At 42.4% G+C, this 13,417-nt stretch overlaps 1 protein-coding gene across 3 annotated transcripts in view; it reads right to left on the bottom strand.

Moving 5' to 3' along the window:
* Nucleotides 1-13,417, bottom strand: part of LOC108156058 (acetylcholine receptor subunit alpha-like 1) — a 63,915-nt gene that overhangs the window by 18,601 nt on the left and 31,897 nt on the right. For all 3 annotated transcript variants that reach the window (XM_017287341.2, XM_033388454.1, XM_033388453.1), the window contains 2 exons: nt 7,748-7,957; nt 2,684-2,728 (listed from right to left, as the gene is read on the bottom strand). In XM_017287341.2, coding sequence (XP_017142830.1) covers nt 2,684-2,728; nt 7,748-7,939 — 237 coding nt within the window. In that variant the 5' untranslated portion in view covers nt 7,940-7,957. The remainder of the gene's footprint in view (nt 1-2,683; nt 2,729-7,747; nt 7,958-13,417) is intronic.

Genomic DNA, 13,417 nt, shown 5'->3' with positions numbered 1-13,417 from the left:
GTACACCCCCACATAGGAGGACGATAATATTCTATGCTCTCCATCCATGAATATTTCATGTTGCGGTCCAGGGTGTTTAACCTTCGTGTTGTTGCAATTTCAATTTCGTTAATTATGCATTAATTCATTGGTCGCTAAGCTGTTGGCATTAAATTACATTTTCATAATGGAATTGTGCTTCAATGTTTGCAGTCCCCCTGTTTGTTGTGCCTACTATGAAAACTGGGGTATATTACACTGAGCGAAACACACGCCACAAAATTTGTTTGCTGGCCTGAATGAGTAGATCATACTTCCTCATAGTTAAAATTTGAGATATATGTTACGTTCAAAAACTTTTTTTAAATTCAATACTCGTGATTTGGTGACATTCTGCAATTTAATAATTTGTTGTCAGTCTCTGCAGCGCAGAAATCCTCAAAAATGTATAGATTGATTTTTGATTCGGGTCAATAAAATAGATATACCTGAAGATATAGCTACACAAAGTTTAAGTTTTTTGTATGGCATGGTACTATTTTCAATTCTCAACACAATAAGCTGCTAATCATTAAAATTGTTCAAAGGTTCGAATAAACTACTATAATAATTATTATAAATTCATAGATAATGAGTTATTTAGTCCTCAGAATCCTCGGTCGTAAGTATATTGCGCAATTCTCAAGAATTACATAAATTGTGGTACCTTTTAGTAGTATCAACTTTGAAGAGCCGAAATATTCTGAACTCTCGCCAAATTCCTCTAGAATTATAAATAAATAGTTCTGCTTCTCTGCCAGAAATATAGTGCCCCTTAAAGGTGCACAATAATAAGCTACTCTGTTCCAGGTATCACATAGTCGAATCCTTCTGATATAGTACACATTTTTTCTGGATCTAGATATGTATATGTAATTATGTTGATTGCCACATTCCATATAGTAAAACGTACGAGTATATATTTATATCCTGGTCATGACATGCGGGACTCATGACACTGGGGATTAAGGGGGCTGCTGGATGCTGGTGGACAGATACGTTTGTATGCTGACCAAGCAGGAAATTTTCGATAATTGCAAATATAATTGAAGAGTGGATTTCACCAACCAGCTTATTATTGATCCGACTTACACACGAAATCGGTCTTTAATTGTGATTACATGAGTCCCAGCAATTATCTGCATTCTATGAAAAATTCGAACGTGAGAAGGCGGAATCCTAATACAACGGAAATCAAAGCGCCATCGAATATCCTTCTCATTCGCACCTTGAGTGCTTTTGAATGTCTGCAATTAATTTGTGGCCAAACAGATTACAAACACTTTCGGATCGAATTCACCCAGACATAAATTAATTGAATTAAATGAGGCAAAGAGCGCACGAATCGATATTTATGAAAGCAATTCAATTGTGTTTTCGACTGGAGTCTGCACGACGACACGAGTTTGCAATAAAATGCATTGCACATTTAATTGCGGTTGGCCGGGGCATACGGCCATAAGGCAGCTGTTTAAATAGTTGGGCGCACACTCACACAGATAGCTGGAGCAAACAAACTCAAACATTTATGGGCATATACGTGCGCAAGCGTTTGCGGCTTTATTGACAGACTGTTGCCTATTTATGAATTGGCGTGGCGTGCCACGAAACCAAATGCGAAAACAAACATAAACTGCAATTGCATGGAGAGTACCATTATTGAGGGGACAGGGTGTTCCTAAAAGTAGTTTCAAATATTCATATTTTTCCTTCCTTATAAAAGTGGTAGCTAAGGCTTTGGTTGTTAATTGTTGATATTAAAATAAATTTGGACCTTGTACCATAAATACTAAATACGAAAACTGGAAAAATCAGCACGAAAAGTTACTGCCAGTCTTTCATTTGTACATTAATTTATTACTTTCACTATAAATACTCGAAATTCCGTATTATTATTTTTCTGATGAGATTTATATTGTTAGCCGAAACACAAATAGCCATGAAACCTCTCATAATGAGACCCGAAGTCCACACGCGAATTTGGCAAATGGAAAATACAAATCCAGGCGCAACAACAATAGCGAATGCATAATTTATATATAATCTGGAATCCGCATTTGTTTTTGTTTCTATTTCAGTTTGTGTCGATTTTCAAACCGAATACTTTGGCTAAGCTGTGCGCTCTATTGACTGCAATTTGGAAGCGAGGCAAGGCGAGGAATTTTCTATGCATGTTTTATGCAAAACCAGAAAAGTTTAAAGCTCCCTCCATTCCCCATTTCCCATTTCCCATTTGCCGATTGGCAACCCTTACAGCGAACAGCCACTGAGTGCTTAAAAGCAGCTCGGCTCGGGATGAAAGTCAGATTGCGAACCAATTGATATTCCTCTTTTGTTTTTTCGACCAACTGCTGCTCGACGCATTAGTGCAAAGCCAATGGACATGCAGAGTCGGCGACTGGAATGAGAGCAGACTGGGACCGGACCGGAGTCATTCAGAGCTTGGCCACTTGGCCAAGTTTGAAATTTTGGCATAATGCGAGCGCGCGTTGGAATTGGCTGGCACAAATTATTTCGCATTCGACGGCAGCGAGGCATGCAAATGGCAAAATCATGTTGCTCGGAAGCCAAATCACAGTTGAGCAAACCGATTTCCAGTTGAATAAAATATGTGTACGAATATATAGAGAACTAGTGGTCTTATTTTATTTATAGTTAAGCTTACCTGCTCCACCCAGACATTGGTGGTCATAATTTGATTCTTCAAGTTCTGCAAATAAACGATAGAAAAGAGAGAACATTTGTTAGACAAGGATTTCATTAATTTCAGTCAGACAGTTGCCACTTCTGCAGCAAGTGGCACAGTCTGAGGGGGTGGGGAGGGTTGGGGACGTGGCATTTGTGACAGCTAAGGCATTGAGTGGGGGAGACCATCAAATTGAAAATCGTTGCATGGCGCAGATCTAATGTTGTTTTAGTGAACTGAACTGCTGGCTCCTTGTGGCAGGCAGTCCCCTGCTTCAAATCCTTCTGGTTCTGCCCCAGCTCGTGTCGCCTAACAAATGCATTTTAAAGTGCTCCAGGGATGGTGGCAGAAGTGGGTCACGGAGGGATTGGTCTGGTCTGGTCTGGTCTGGTGTGGTGTGTGTGGTGTGGTGTGGTGTTGTCTTGGCCAAGTTGAGCTGCAGTCTTAAAGCATCATTGAGTTTTAATCAATTTATGTGGTGCAGTACATACAATCTCTCCTTCTATATCTGACTCTCTTTCTTTCTATGATGCAATTAAGTTTAAGAGCAGCTAAAAGAAGCATCAAGTTTAAGCATCCATTGCGGTAAGCCGCGAATTGAATGAAACTTTCTCCAGCTAAGGGGAACACGCTCTTCCAGGAGATTCACGTAAATATAAATGCGTTTTAACGTCTATTTTTATACAAATTTCACAGCATTACAATTGTTTTTAATCGCAATAGGATATCTTGCCACTTGATATAATTAATTATGTGTAGAAGGGCGGATACCTTGAGCTATAAATATTTCAAGCAAATCATCAGACGTCAAAGGAAGTACTCTAAGAGCTCCATACACGTGCACATGATGCACGCCCAACCGGTAGCCATAGAAATGGATATCCCCGATAAGGAGACAGGCCAACCAATCATCACCCCCCTATCTGGAATCTCCAGGGAAGAAGCTCCCATTACTTTTGTGGCTCCCTCCGTCCGTCTCCCCCTTCATATTAATTTACGCACCCAAGCTAAACTCATTAAACGGAGGAGTAGGGAGGCTGGAGCCAAGAGCTCGTGCTCAATAGGAAAAAATTAGAAAACGATAAAATTGCGGAATAAATCACTTAAGCGTTGAAAAATGTAATTAACGACAGAATGATAATGATGCGCCGTAACGCATTTTCCGCTTTCCTTTCCTCTAGAAGAGGGTTGGCAGAACGGAAAGCCCCAGAGACCCGAGCAATATGTCGAGGCCCACGCAGTCTAAATAGATTTTCCCAGCCACACAGTGCGTGGCCATCCTATTACTAATCACCCGCTCAGCACTGCCAGTGCTGCCAGCCAGGGCTGGGTTCTAGTCCTGGTCCAGGACCCGCTTCGTGGAAGGGTCATTAGGCGAGGGCGCTGCGGAAACCCGGCAATAAAACGACAAAGCCAAGAACCAGGCACAATGACAACGACTACGACTACGAGGACGAGGACGAGGATGACAGCGCTGGGAATTGCGTAAGGAAGGGATAAAAAGCAGAAGGAGCAAAGCTTTGCGCGTATCCTTTATGCTTTATGTGTGACATCCGCTGCATTCAGTGTGGCAGTGTGGCAACAGCAGCAGGAGTACCAGCGGCACTGTGGTTTGCTCGGAGCTTACCCCGTAAGAAATTGAGAAATTTGCAATCATGGCACAGAGTCCGGGGCTCCACTGTAGGCGCCCTCGGGCAGTTCACACCTAGCTACTAGCTAGTACTGTAATTGGTGTTGCTCTTCTAATTCCTGTTGCTCCTGTTGCCTGTTGTGTGTCTCGCAAAGGAAACGTCTGCCGGGTTGCATTACCCTACACAGGATGCAGGATATACAGCATTTAAATTGCTTAAGCCAAAAGCTTTAAGCATTCCTTCCTCCTGCAACTGGATTTGCATTCTCTGTGAGTTTGTGTGTGCTTGTGCCCACTGGAATGAGGCGGAAGTAGGGCCGGGCCACGACAGCAACTGCCCTCTTCCAATGCCCCCTTTTGAAGGCAGAAGAGCAGGCCTCCTTTCATGCCTCCTTTCATTCCTGGCCTGACTGGGCTTGTTTACAATTTAAATCGAATTTCCTGGCTGCTGTAAATAATGTTTGTAGAAGGCGTACAAAAAAGTGTCCTGTGGCTGCAGCTGAAAGGTGGTGCAGTCTGAATAAGCAGTAAATTAATTTCATCAACCTTCTTGAAATGATTTTGTGTTCCTGGCCATCCTCAATCCTAGCCGTTCAGTCATTGACAAATACAAATAAGATTTTTCAGGCAATGGACATGGTTTCTTGATGTTTAATGACTGTTAACTCAGCAATGGTTCGATTCCAGGTCTGTTTGAACATATAATTACTCTTTCTAATAGTTTCTCAAACAGATGATCGCAATCGTAAGGCCCGATGTCACATATTTACAATGCTCGTTTGTTTGCCAGAACCAAGTTAATATACTCGAATGTAATTTCCCCCCAAAGCTCTTTTCAAATAATGGCTAAGCCCAATTTCAAGAACTCAATTTCGGTTTCGAATTTGCCTCCACCACTAATATTTAAAATTTATGAGCAGGCATGCAATTAACATGCTCGAAAATGTGCAACATTTGCCATTTGAATGGGCTTTGGGGAGGAAACGTAGGCCAGACTTACACACATAGCAAGTAAGGCACCAGCCAGCAGCGGACCACCCATCTCCACCTGGCCGGCCACAATCCAAAATGTGTCACCTGGCTGGGCAGCAGCTATGCAACTAATAAGCCCAAGGTACCAAGGAGCCATGGATCAAAAGGCTGAGGCGACCCGAGCCGAGAAGCAGGCAGATGGAAAATTGCAAATTACAAATTCTATGGCCAAAACGCATTTCTGCCTTGTTGTTGTTGTTGTTACACGTTACACTCTTGGCCATGTTCACATGAACCTCACCGGCTTTCCGCCTGTTGGCCCCTTCCACCGCACTCTCACTCTCTGACATTTGATTGCAATTTCCACTACAACAAAAAAAGGCACTGATTTCTGTGTGGAGAATTTACAAGCAATTGTATGCCAATAAGGAAAAGCAGGCAACACGTGTGTTCCCATAACAACAGCCAACGGGGAAACTCAACAAGAAAGAAGGAAGAACAGAGAGAGAAAACAGATTGAGAAGGAGAAGGAGAGGAAAACCCAGAGAGAAAATGGAAGAGTGTGTAAAAAAGAACGTGGACGACCAGTGGACTATTGCAATAAAAGAAATTCTGCGAATATTTCAAGCTAGTCAGCAGTCAAGCACACACAAGCACAGGGTGTACGAGTATGTGCGATATTTCTGTACAGGAACACACAGATACAAAAGGGAAAAGCAATTTCAATATAAGCACCTTATGCCAGATGCCCAAATGCCTTGTCCACAGTGGAATGAAAGCGGAATCACAACGGTAAACGCTACACGGTAAACGGGATAAATGTGGAGTAAAGAGTGAGTCGTGAGAGATCTTTAAATACCCCTCTTTTTTACGATTATAAAATATTCCTTCGCTCTGGGATGGAAAGCGATTAAAATAAATGCACTCATCAAATAAATAAAAACCATACATTTCTGAAAACAAAAGAACAATCATTATAAGTGCCTTATAAAGTGAAGAATTAGATACGAATATAATTAAAGGCATGTGGCTTCTTATGAATATGGACACATCTCTGGCGAACATTAACAAATTGATGACCGTCTAAATAATCAAATACCTAAATACCTTTATTCGTGTTAGGACCCATAAAAGAAAAAAAAAACCCCATTCTGGGCGGCTGCGCAGGATCAGATCAGCTAAGAAACCAAAGAAATAGGTTGGAGATATATGAAATTAAATTCTATAAATTTTCACATTGAATTTTGCATGAATTGTAAACAATAATGTTTTAAGGGTGATTCTTGAATTTTACTACCCATAGACCTCAACCCAATGTGCATTTCCTATGACTGTTGCTGCTTCTGACTGCTGCTGGCTTTGGCTTGGCATGCCCTTTAGTGGTCTGGGGTGCTTAGCGCGTGATTTATAACAGCAAAAAAAAAAGGGAACAGAGCGAAAAAGAAGCTCAATAAGCAGGCAGTGCCATAGAGAGCAGAAAGCACAAGCTGCAGAGAGTGCACAGAGGGACGGGACGGGACGGGCTCAGCCACAGCTACAGCTACAGTGTGGCCAGCAGCACGTAACTGTTAGCCGGTTTCCCATTTCCGGCTGTCATGTGCAGCCAAACCGAGCAGAAGATTGTGCACCATTTGTGCACTAGCCCGGCCGATCTGCTGCAGCTGCAATTTAAGCTGCTTCTCCTGATATTGCTCTGCTCCATTGGTATATGTATGTAAAGGATAGCTTAATTTAGGCAACCCCCTCAGCCCCCACCTCTACCTGCCCCCTTTACCAACACAACTGCAATTGCATAGTTAATCAAGAAAACAATCAACAGAGGAAAGCCCATTGATTTATTGTGCAAACAAAATGAATGGTAGAGTAGATGAGCCTCGATGGCAGTGGAAGTGGAAGTGCGGGCGCTCTGGCTTAGTTTGTCCGCCTTTTTAATCGCTCGGTAAACAGTTATTAATTACGCACCCGATTGTTTGCTGTGGCTTATACAAATGCCATTGGCCGCTTACCGGCGTGCCGGGGCTTTGGGGAATTAATCTGTTATGATTGTCATTTGATAAGCTGGCGCCGCTGCTGCTGTCGCTGCTGGCAGGCACCGGCACCGGCACTGAGCTGTTGTGAAACAAATGAATGGCTCAACTTGAGGCCATCATTAACAACAAATTAAAGCGATTTTGCTGGCGATATTAGCAGGAGTTTCCAGGGATCAAAGGATAAACTTTCAATGAAAATCATTAATTTCCTCTATCTTTATTAGCCGTGACTTTTGTGACTTTATGGAGGATGTACATACATATTAACAAGATCAGTCATCAGTCATTTATGTCTGCAATTTCTCTGGCATCTATTTGTTCAATAAATAAATAATCCCTATGCCATGTTATTCTTCATTTGTTGATTGAAGTGATTTTTTTTAATTTAGTGTTTAATTAACTAGTACTTACCACATCGATCAGCTGGGATAGTTTCAGACCCATTTTCACTGTGAGGCGATCCGAGTTGTTACCCACGGGTCGGATGAGGCGATTGTAGTTGCTCAGCAGGTCGTCGTAGAGACGCTTTGCATCTGGGTTGGCCAGGCCGCCGGTGGCGAAGTGTAATGCTATGAATACAGCTGCGAATAGCACGCTACCCATCTTAGGCCAGGTCCAACCCTGTAAGCATATAAAAATACAAATAAATATAGAAATAAGTTTCGTTTCGTTTCGGATAGTAGGGTCTTCTGCATTGCTCGCTTTAGTTGTGCTTGCATTAGCATTATTTCAGCATAAAACATAAAAACTTCTGCACTGCAATTGTGCGAGAGAAACAGAGTGCGAAAAGGGGGCAGCCAAGAGAGAGTCGTAAATTCTGCAAAAGTGTCAAAAGTCTTAGGGCTTTGTTCCCTTTTGGGCACAAGCGTGCAGCCATAAACACCATTTAATCTTTGGCTCAAACACTCAAGACACCATACGAGAGCATGCATGTCCCTCTGTCCCTCTGTCCCTCTGGCTGTCTGTCTGTCTGTAGCCTCTGTGTTTGCTCCTGCATATCCTTTCGGCTCTTACGTTTTCTTGCTGCCAGACACACGAGCTCAACATTTTTGCTATTGTTCAATTGCCAGGGGACAATGTCTGGAGTCCTGCCTTATCCGACTCCTGCTTCTCGCATTTTCTCCCATTCCCTAACATTCGAAGATTCTGAATTTTATGCATAAAAATCCAGTGTTATTTCGACTGACAACCACAAGTGCTGTCATGTACAGCCAGCCACATTAAGCACAAGCAAGCCATTATAATCAATTCTTTGAATGGCATTTGCCATCTCCTTCCTGCTTCCATTCTATCGGCCAATTAGGAGAAGTGCACAGAAGAAGTCGGTACACAGGAAAAATATCAAAAATCTCCCCAAAATCCTCACAAACAAATATTAGTTTGTTGACTCTCGTAATTGTCCAGCCATTGAGACAGTCGTACACGTATGTGATCCATTAGAATATTGTTTGGTTATGCAAAAGTCCCTCTGTGCACAAGAAGACAAGATGGATTGTAATGCAACTGCCGGCTGTCCAATATACAAATCCGTTCACACTGAATGCAAATAAACTGTTGTTTATATTTAATTCATGACCAACTCGTTCAATTTTCCTTTCCTTCTGTCGGACAAAACTCAAGCAGCCACTTGCCAAAGTGGTTTTAATGCCGACTCAAGATTCGCCAGGCAGGGAAAGCGGCAAACTGTAACCTAAAACTTTTGACTGAACTGAAAACTTTGCAGTCTTCAGTTTGAAATTTCTGTGATTCATTTTGTCTGCCATGCCAAAAGTTTTTGCGCAAAAGATTTCACGTGTCAGAAGGAAAAGGGCCACAAAGTCTTCACAGAGAAAGTTTACTATGATTTGAGATATTCGTATTTGCGAGTATACTCGTACATACAAATACTTATGTGGAATCCTGGTAAATGGAGGTAGGAGAGACACTTCAGACTGGTCACGCCTGAGCGGCAATAACATTTATCAGTTTCAGGCTATTGCGACCGACGCTAAATTAATTATGGTAACTCCATGTGTAAATTGTTTGTAATTTGTGCATTGATTTGATAAAAATGGGTCCCTTTTCCGTCTCTAAAATAAATCAAATCAAAAGTTCGTCGTCTGCATAATTCAGCAGTCGCGGCGCCCAAAACATGTGTCTGTGACCGCTGAACAAAGGCCAGCAGCACAGAAAAGTCTACCACACAATAATAATAGCAACAAGAGGGACATGACATATACAGAAAATGGCGACAGGGCGACAACAGCACAGCAGAGCACAACGAATAACGAAAATATGCCCAACATAAGCAAACGACATCCAAAATGAATGTCATTTCGAGGGCTATTTATGCGCCTCTTAGTTGGCAGATTATTTCATTTCATTTCCATATGACCGTTTATATTTATTTATTATTTATTCTTTCCCTCACACACAAACACACACGCAACGCACACACGCACAGGCTTGGCCACAATTTGGCTTGGCTCGGCCTGTCAACGCTGCGTATGCGCAATATTATTTTCGTACTATTTATTAATACACACAAATGTATATACTTATGTGTGTAAGCTTTTTTGTTTGGCTGTGCTGCTCACCATAAAAACCAGACGATGACGTGTCCTGCCCTCAAAAATGGTTCAGCCCTCCTTGATTGAAAAATGTAAACTGCAAAAAACTTTCTACTAGCGCTCTGGAAATTGTTGTTTTGAGAGAGTCCACTCATGGCTCGCTTTTTCGTTGGAAAAGTTTCGCCTAACGTAATGAAAATAGAAAAACTGAAACTCGTTTTAATTACACAAATGTTTCATTGGCATTTTCTGGGGCCCGTTCCAGGCATAATGAACCCACAAAACTTAGTTGCATTGACGACTAAATTGCAAGAGAATTGAAACATAATTTTCTGCGGGATAAACCTGATACAATTCACAATTTTGGGAGGGATGTTTCCGACTCTTCCCCGACTCCATTTCGACCCCGATTAGTTTCAGCAGAAGCCAGAAGAAAGATTCTTTCCCCCAAAAGCACTTCAATCAAGCAACAGCACAGCAAATTGTTATGTAATTGCTCGATGTGTATATATATTGTTCTCTTTTGTAATATGACACCGAACCAACACTGCCATTCCCTTCGTTTTTCTACCAGTTTATTATCACTTGTTGGTCTGCTTTCTTCAAGCTCTTTGGCAGGGGTGGGGACAGTGGATAAGTGAGCGAGGTGGCAGCATAAAAATAATAAGTATCAAAAATAACTGACCAGCACTTGGGCTATAAAGAGAATGAGTCGTACATTGAATGCACTCGACGTGTCCAGCGGCAGTTACAATTTCAATCACTTCCCCAGAAAACTGCAGCAGCAGCAGCATCAGCAGCCAAAAAGTGGCATTAAAAACACTCGTAAAAACGTGGCCAGAAGAGGGTGTATTGCGGTTTCGAGGGGAGGACTTCTGGGTGTATTCTTTCTTTTTCCCATTTTGCAGCAAATATTGAATTGAAACTACGAGTATTTGGAACAGCAACTATTTGTTAGCTGGACGTCAATTTGTTCGTAATGAGCTGCGGCTGTGTCCGGGTTCTGAGTCTGGGCTTGAGCCTGTATTTTTGTTGTATTCTTTTTTGCTTTTGCAGTTGCTGCTATTTTGCCGAAATGAAAATGTCTTTCAGCGTGGTAAATATTTTATGTCATTTTTGTGCACGTCTTTTGTGGGCTACTTGTAGTTGCCTCTTTTCTTTCTGTCATTCTTTCTTTTTGTCTGTACTTCCCTCTGCCGCTGCCTCCTTCTTGTTCTCTCTTTGTTTGCCATTTTTAAGCGCCAGTAAATTTTTTAGTAGGCAGCGCTCGGTAGAGCAACCACAGCAGCAGCAGAAAAGGCAACAGCAACAATACGAGAGTGAAACTCTGCCGGAAACGGCGTCGACGGCAACAAGGCTGGCGAGTCAACTTCCGTTTGTTGTGTGTATGTATATGTATGTGTGGGTGTATTCTGTGTTGGGACGGGGGACTCTTGCAATTTTCCAGTTGAGTTCGTTTTTCATTTCCGTGTTATTTGTTTTGCATGCGCCTCTCCACCGTCTGCACCGCCTGCACCATCGTCAACATTCGCTTTCTTCTGCAATTTTTTGTTGCATCTTTTCGGACTGATATATTAACACGGCCCCAATGGAAGCTGCCATTTTTGGCATTGTTTTTGTAATTGCTTTTGTCTCTGTCCGTTGTAATTGAATTTCATTTCAGCAGTCTGCGTAAAGAATACTCAAAGAACCCACATACACGCCCCCACAGCACACTCAATTGTTTTGCCCCCCGCATGGGATTCCACTGCACACTCCACTTGAAATACGCATTTTCCGGGACGATGAAGATGGTAATTCAATGCAGTCCGGTTCTGGCAGATGCTTGATATATTCAAATTTATTTTATGTAATTGCCAAGTGTTATATATATACTGTGTATCTCTTCCTTCCCTGCCATTGATTGCCCTGTTATTAGTCGACTGTACCATCTGGATGAGTGCATTTTTCGGAAATTATGCAAATTTCAATGAGCACCGTGAATTGTGTGCAAAATCTTGATGTATGCATAATTTGTAGATATTTTTAATAATTTCCTTGGCAAATACGAGCAAAGAGATTCGTAGCTGTAGTCAAAAATTCTGTGTTCTGTAAATACTCCCCAGTACATTTGCCAGAGGCAGGACCAAATCGATAGAGGGATAGAGATAGCATGAGAGAAAGGGAAAGAGAGAGTTGTATAATCAAAGGAGCACACGCACACACACACACACAAAAACGTAATCATGACGCAGAGGAGGTGCAGGGCGAAAAAGAGCTAAGCCAAAATACCGGGCAGAGTATTTTTTTTTGTATACATATATTCTCGTTTCGTTTCGTGTTTTGTTTTTTTTTTAGGGTTGGGTTGAGTGTAAAAGTAAAAGCAGAAATTTTGTTATTTGAACTTTTGCTCATGAGCGCCCTCAGGTAGCTTGTTAAACATTCTTGGGTTTGCTATACACATACATATATACTATATACACATATATATATGTGTGTACTTTTTGATACTCGGGAAAGAAAACTTCAACTTGAAACACGAAAATTTGCATATGATAAGCAAATAAGCAGATGTATTGCTGTTGTAGGTGCCGCTGCAGCTGGCGCTGCCTTTGCCGCTGCCAGGTAGCTGGCAAAAGTTTTATTAGATTCTTGATTCGTAAAAAAACAGGGACGGTGGGGCTGGAAGCAGCACTCTTGTGGCTTGACTGCCCGACTGAGGTTATGAATATGCGGGGATATGGGGGACCCAACGTGAAGAAATATGCGAGGCATTTGAAAATTATTTTTGCATAAATAACGTTTTTGAAGTCTCATGAGCGAGCGTGTGAGTGGCGGCCAAAGGGTTGCAAATGAGCTGAAACATTGAAGCATTGGCACAGCAGGGGACCATAAATTGAGCAAACGGGCCAAACTTTGGGCATAGAAAAGAGGCTTACGTCTGTACCAGGGCAGAGCAGAGAGCAGTCGCTAGAGGAACGGAACGAAAATGATGTGCAAATGTGCGTGAAGTGCACACATACCACCCTTATGACGGCACAGTGCCGTACAGTGGGGCGAATACGCAATATTTAATTTCAAGTGCTTCGAGCTTTCACCCGCACAGGACGTGGGACGCGAGACGCGGGACTCGGGACTCAGACAAAGCTAATTTTTCGCTGGCGGCGCCCCAAAAGCTTCCACAAGGAAGAGGGGAAAAAGAGAACGGGCTTGGCTGTGTGTGTGTGTGTGGGGACATGAAATGCATTTGCTTTCAGCATCAGCGTTTTAAATAAAATATTAGCATTTATTGCCTTCTGCACTCAACGGACTATTTAGGCGGCAGTGAAGAGGGGAAGGGAAGTGTAGGGAGAGCTCTGGAGTACGAAATGGAGCTCGTAACTCGTTCTAAGTGCTATGCAAAAGGGTTTGGCCGACCCAGGTGAATTGTTGCTGCAGGGCGGAAGCTGCAACTGCAATGTGAGAGTGGTGCCCATGCCACCAATGCTATTTGAGGGGGTTCGCTTCAATCTATCTGCAGTCCTGCAGCTGACCTCCCCTGGCAATTATTCAA

Source organism: Drosophila miranda, chromosome 2, assembly GCF_003369915.1.
Source record: "Drosophila miranda strain MSH22 chromosome 2, D.miranda_PacBio2.1, whole genome shotgun sequence".
NCBI lineage: Eukaryota > Metazoa > Arthropoda > Insecta > Diptera > Drosophilidae > Drosophila > Drosophila miranda.
The sequence above is the reverse complement of the archived record's forward strand: the minus strand, read 5'-3'. Positions and strand labels throughout refer to the sequence as shown.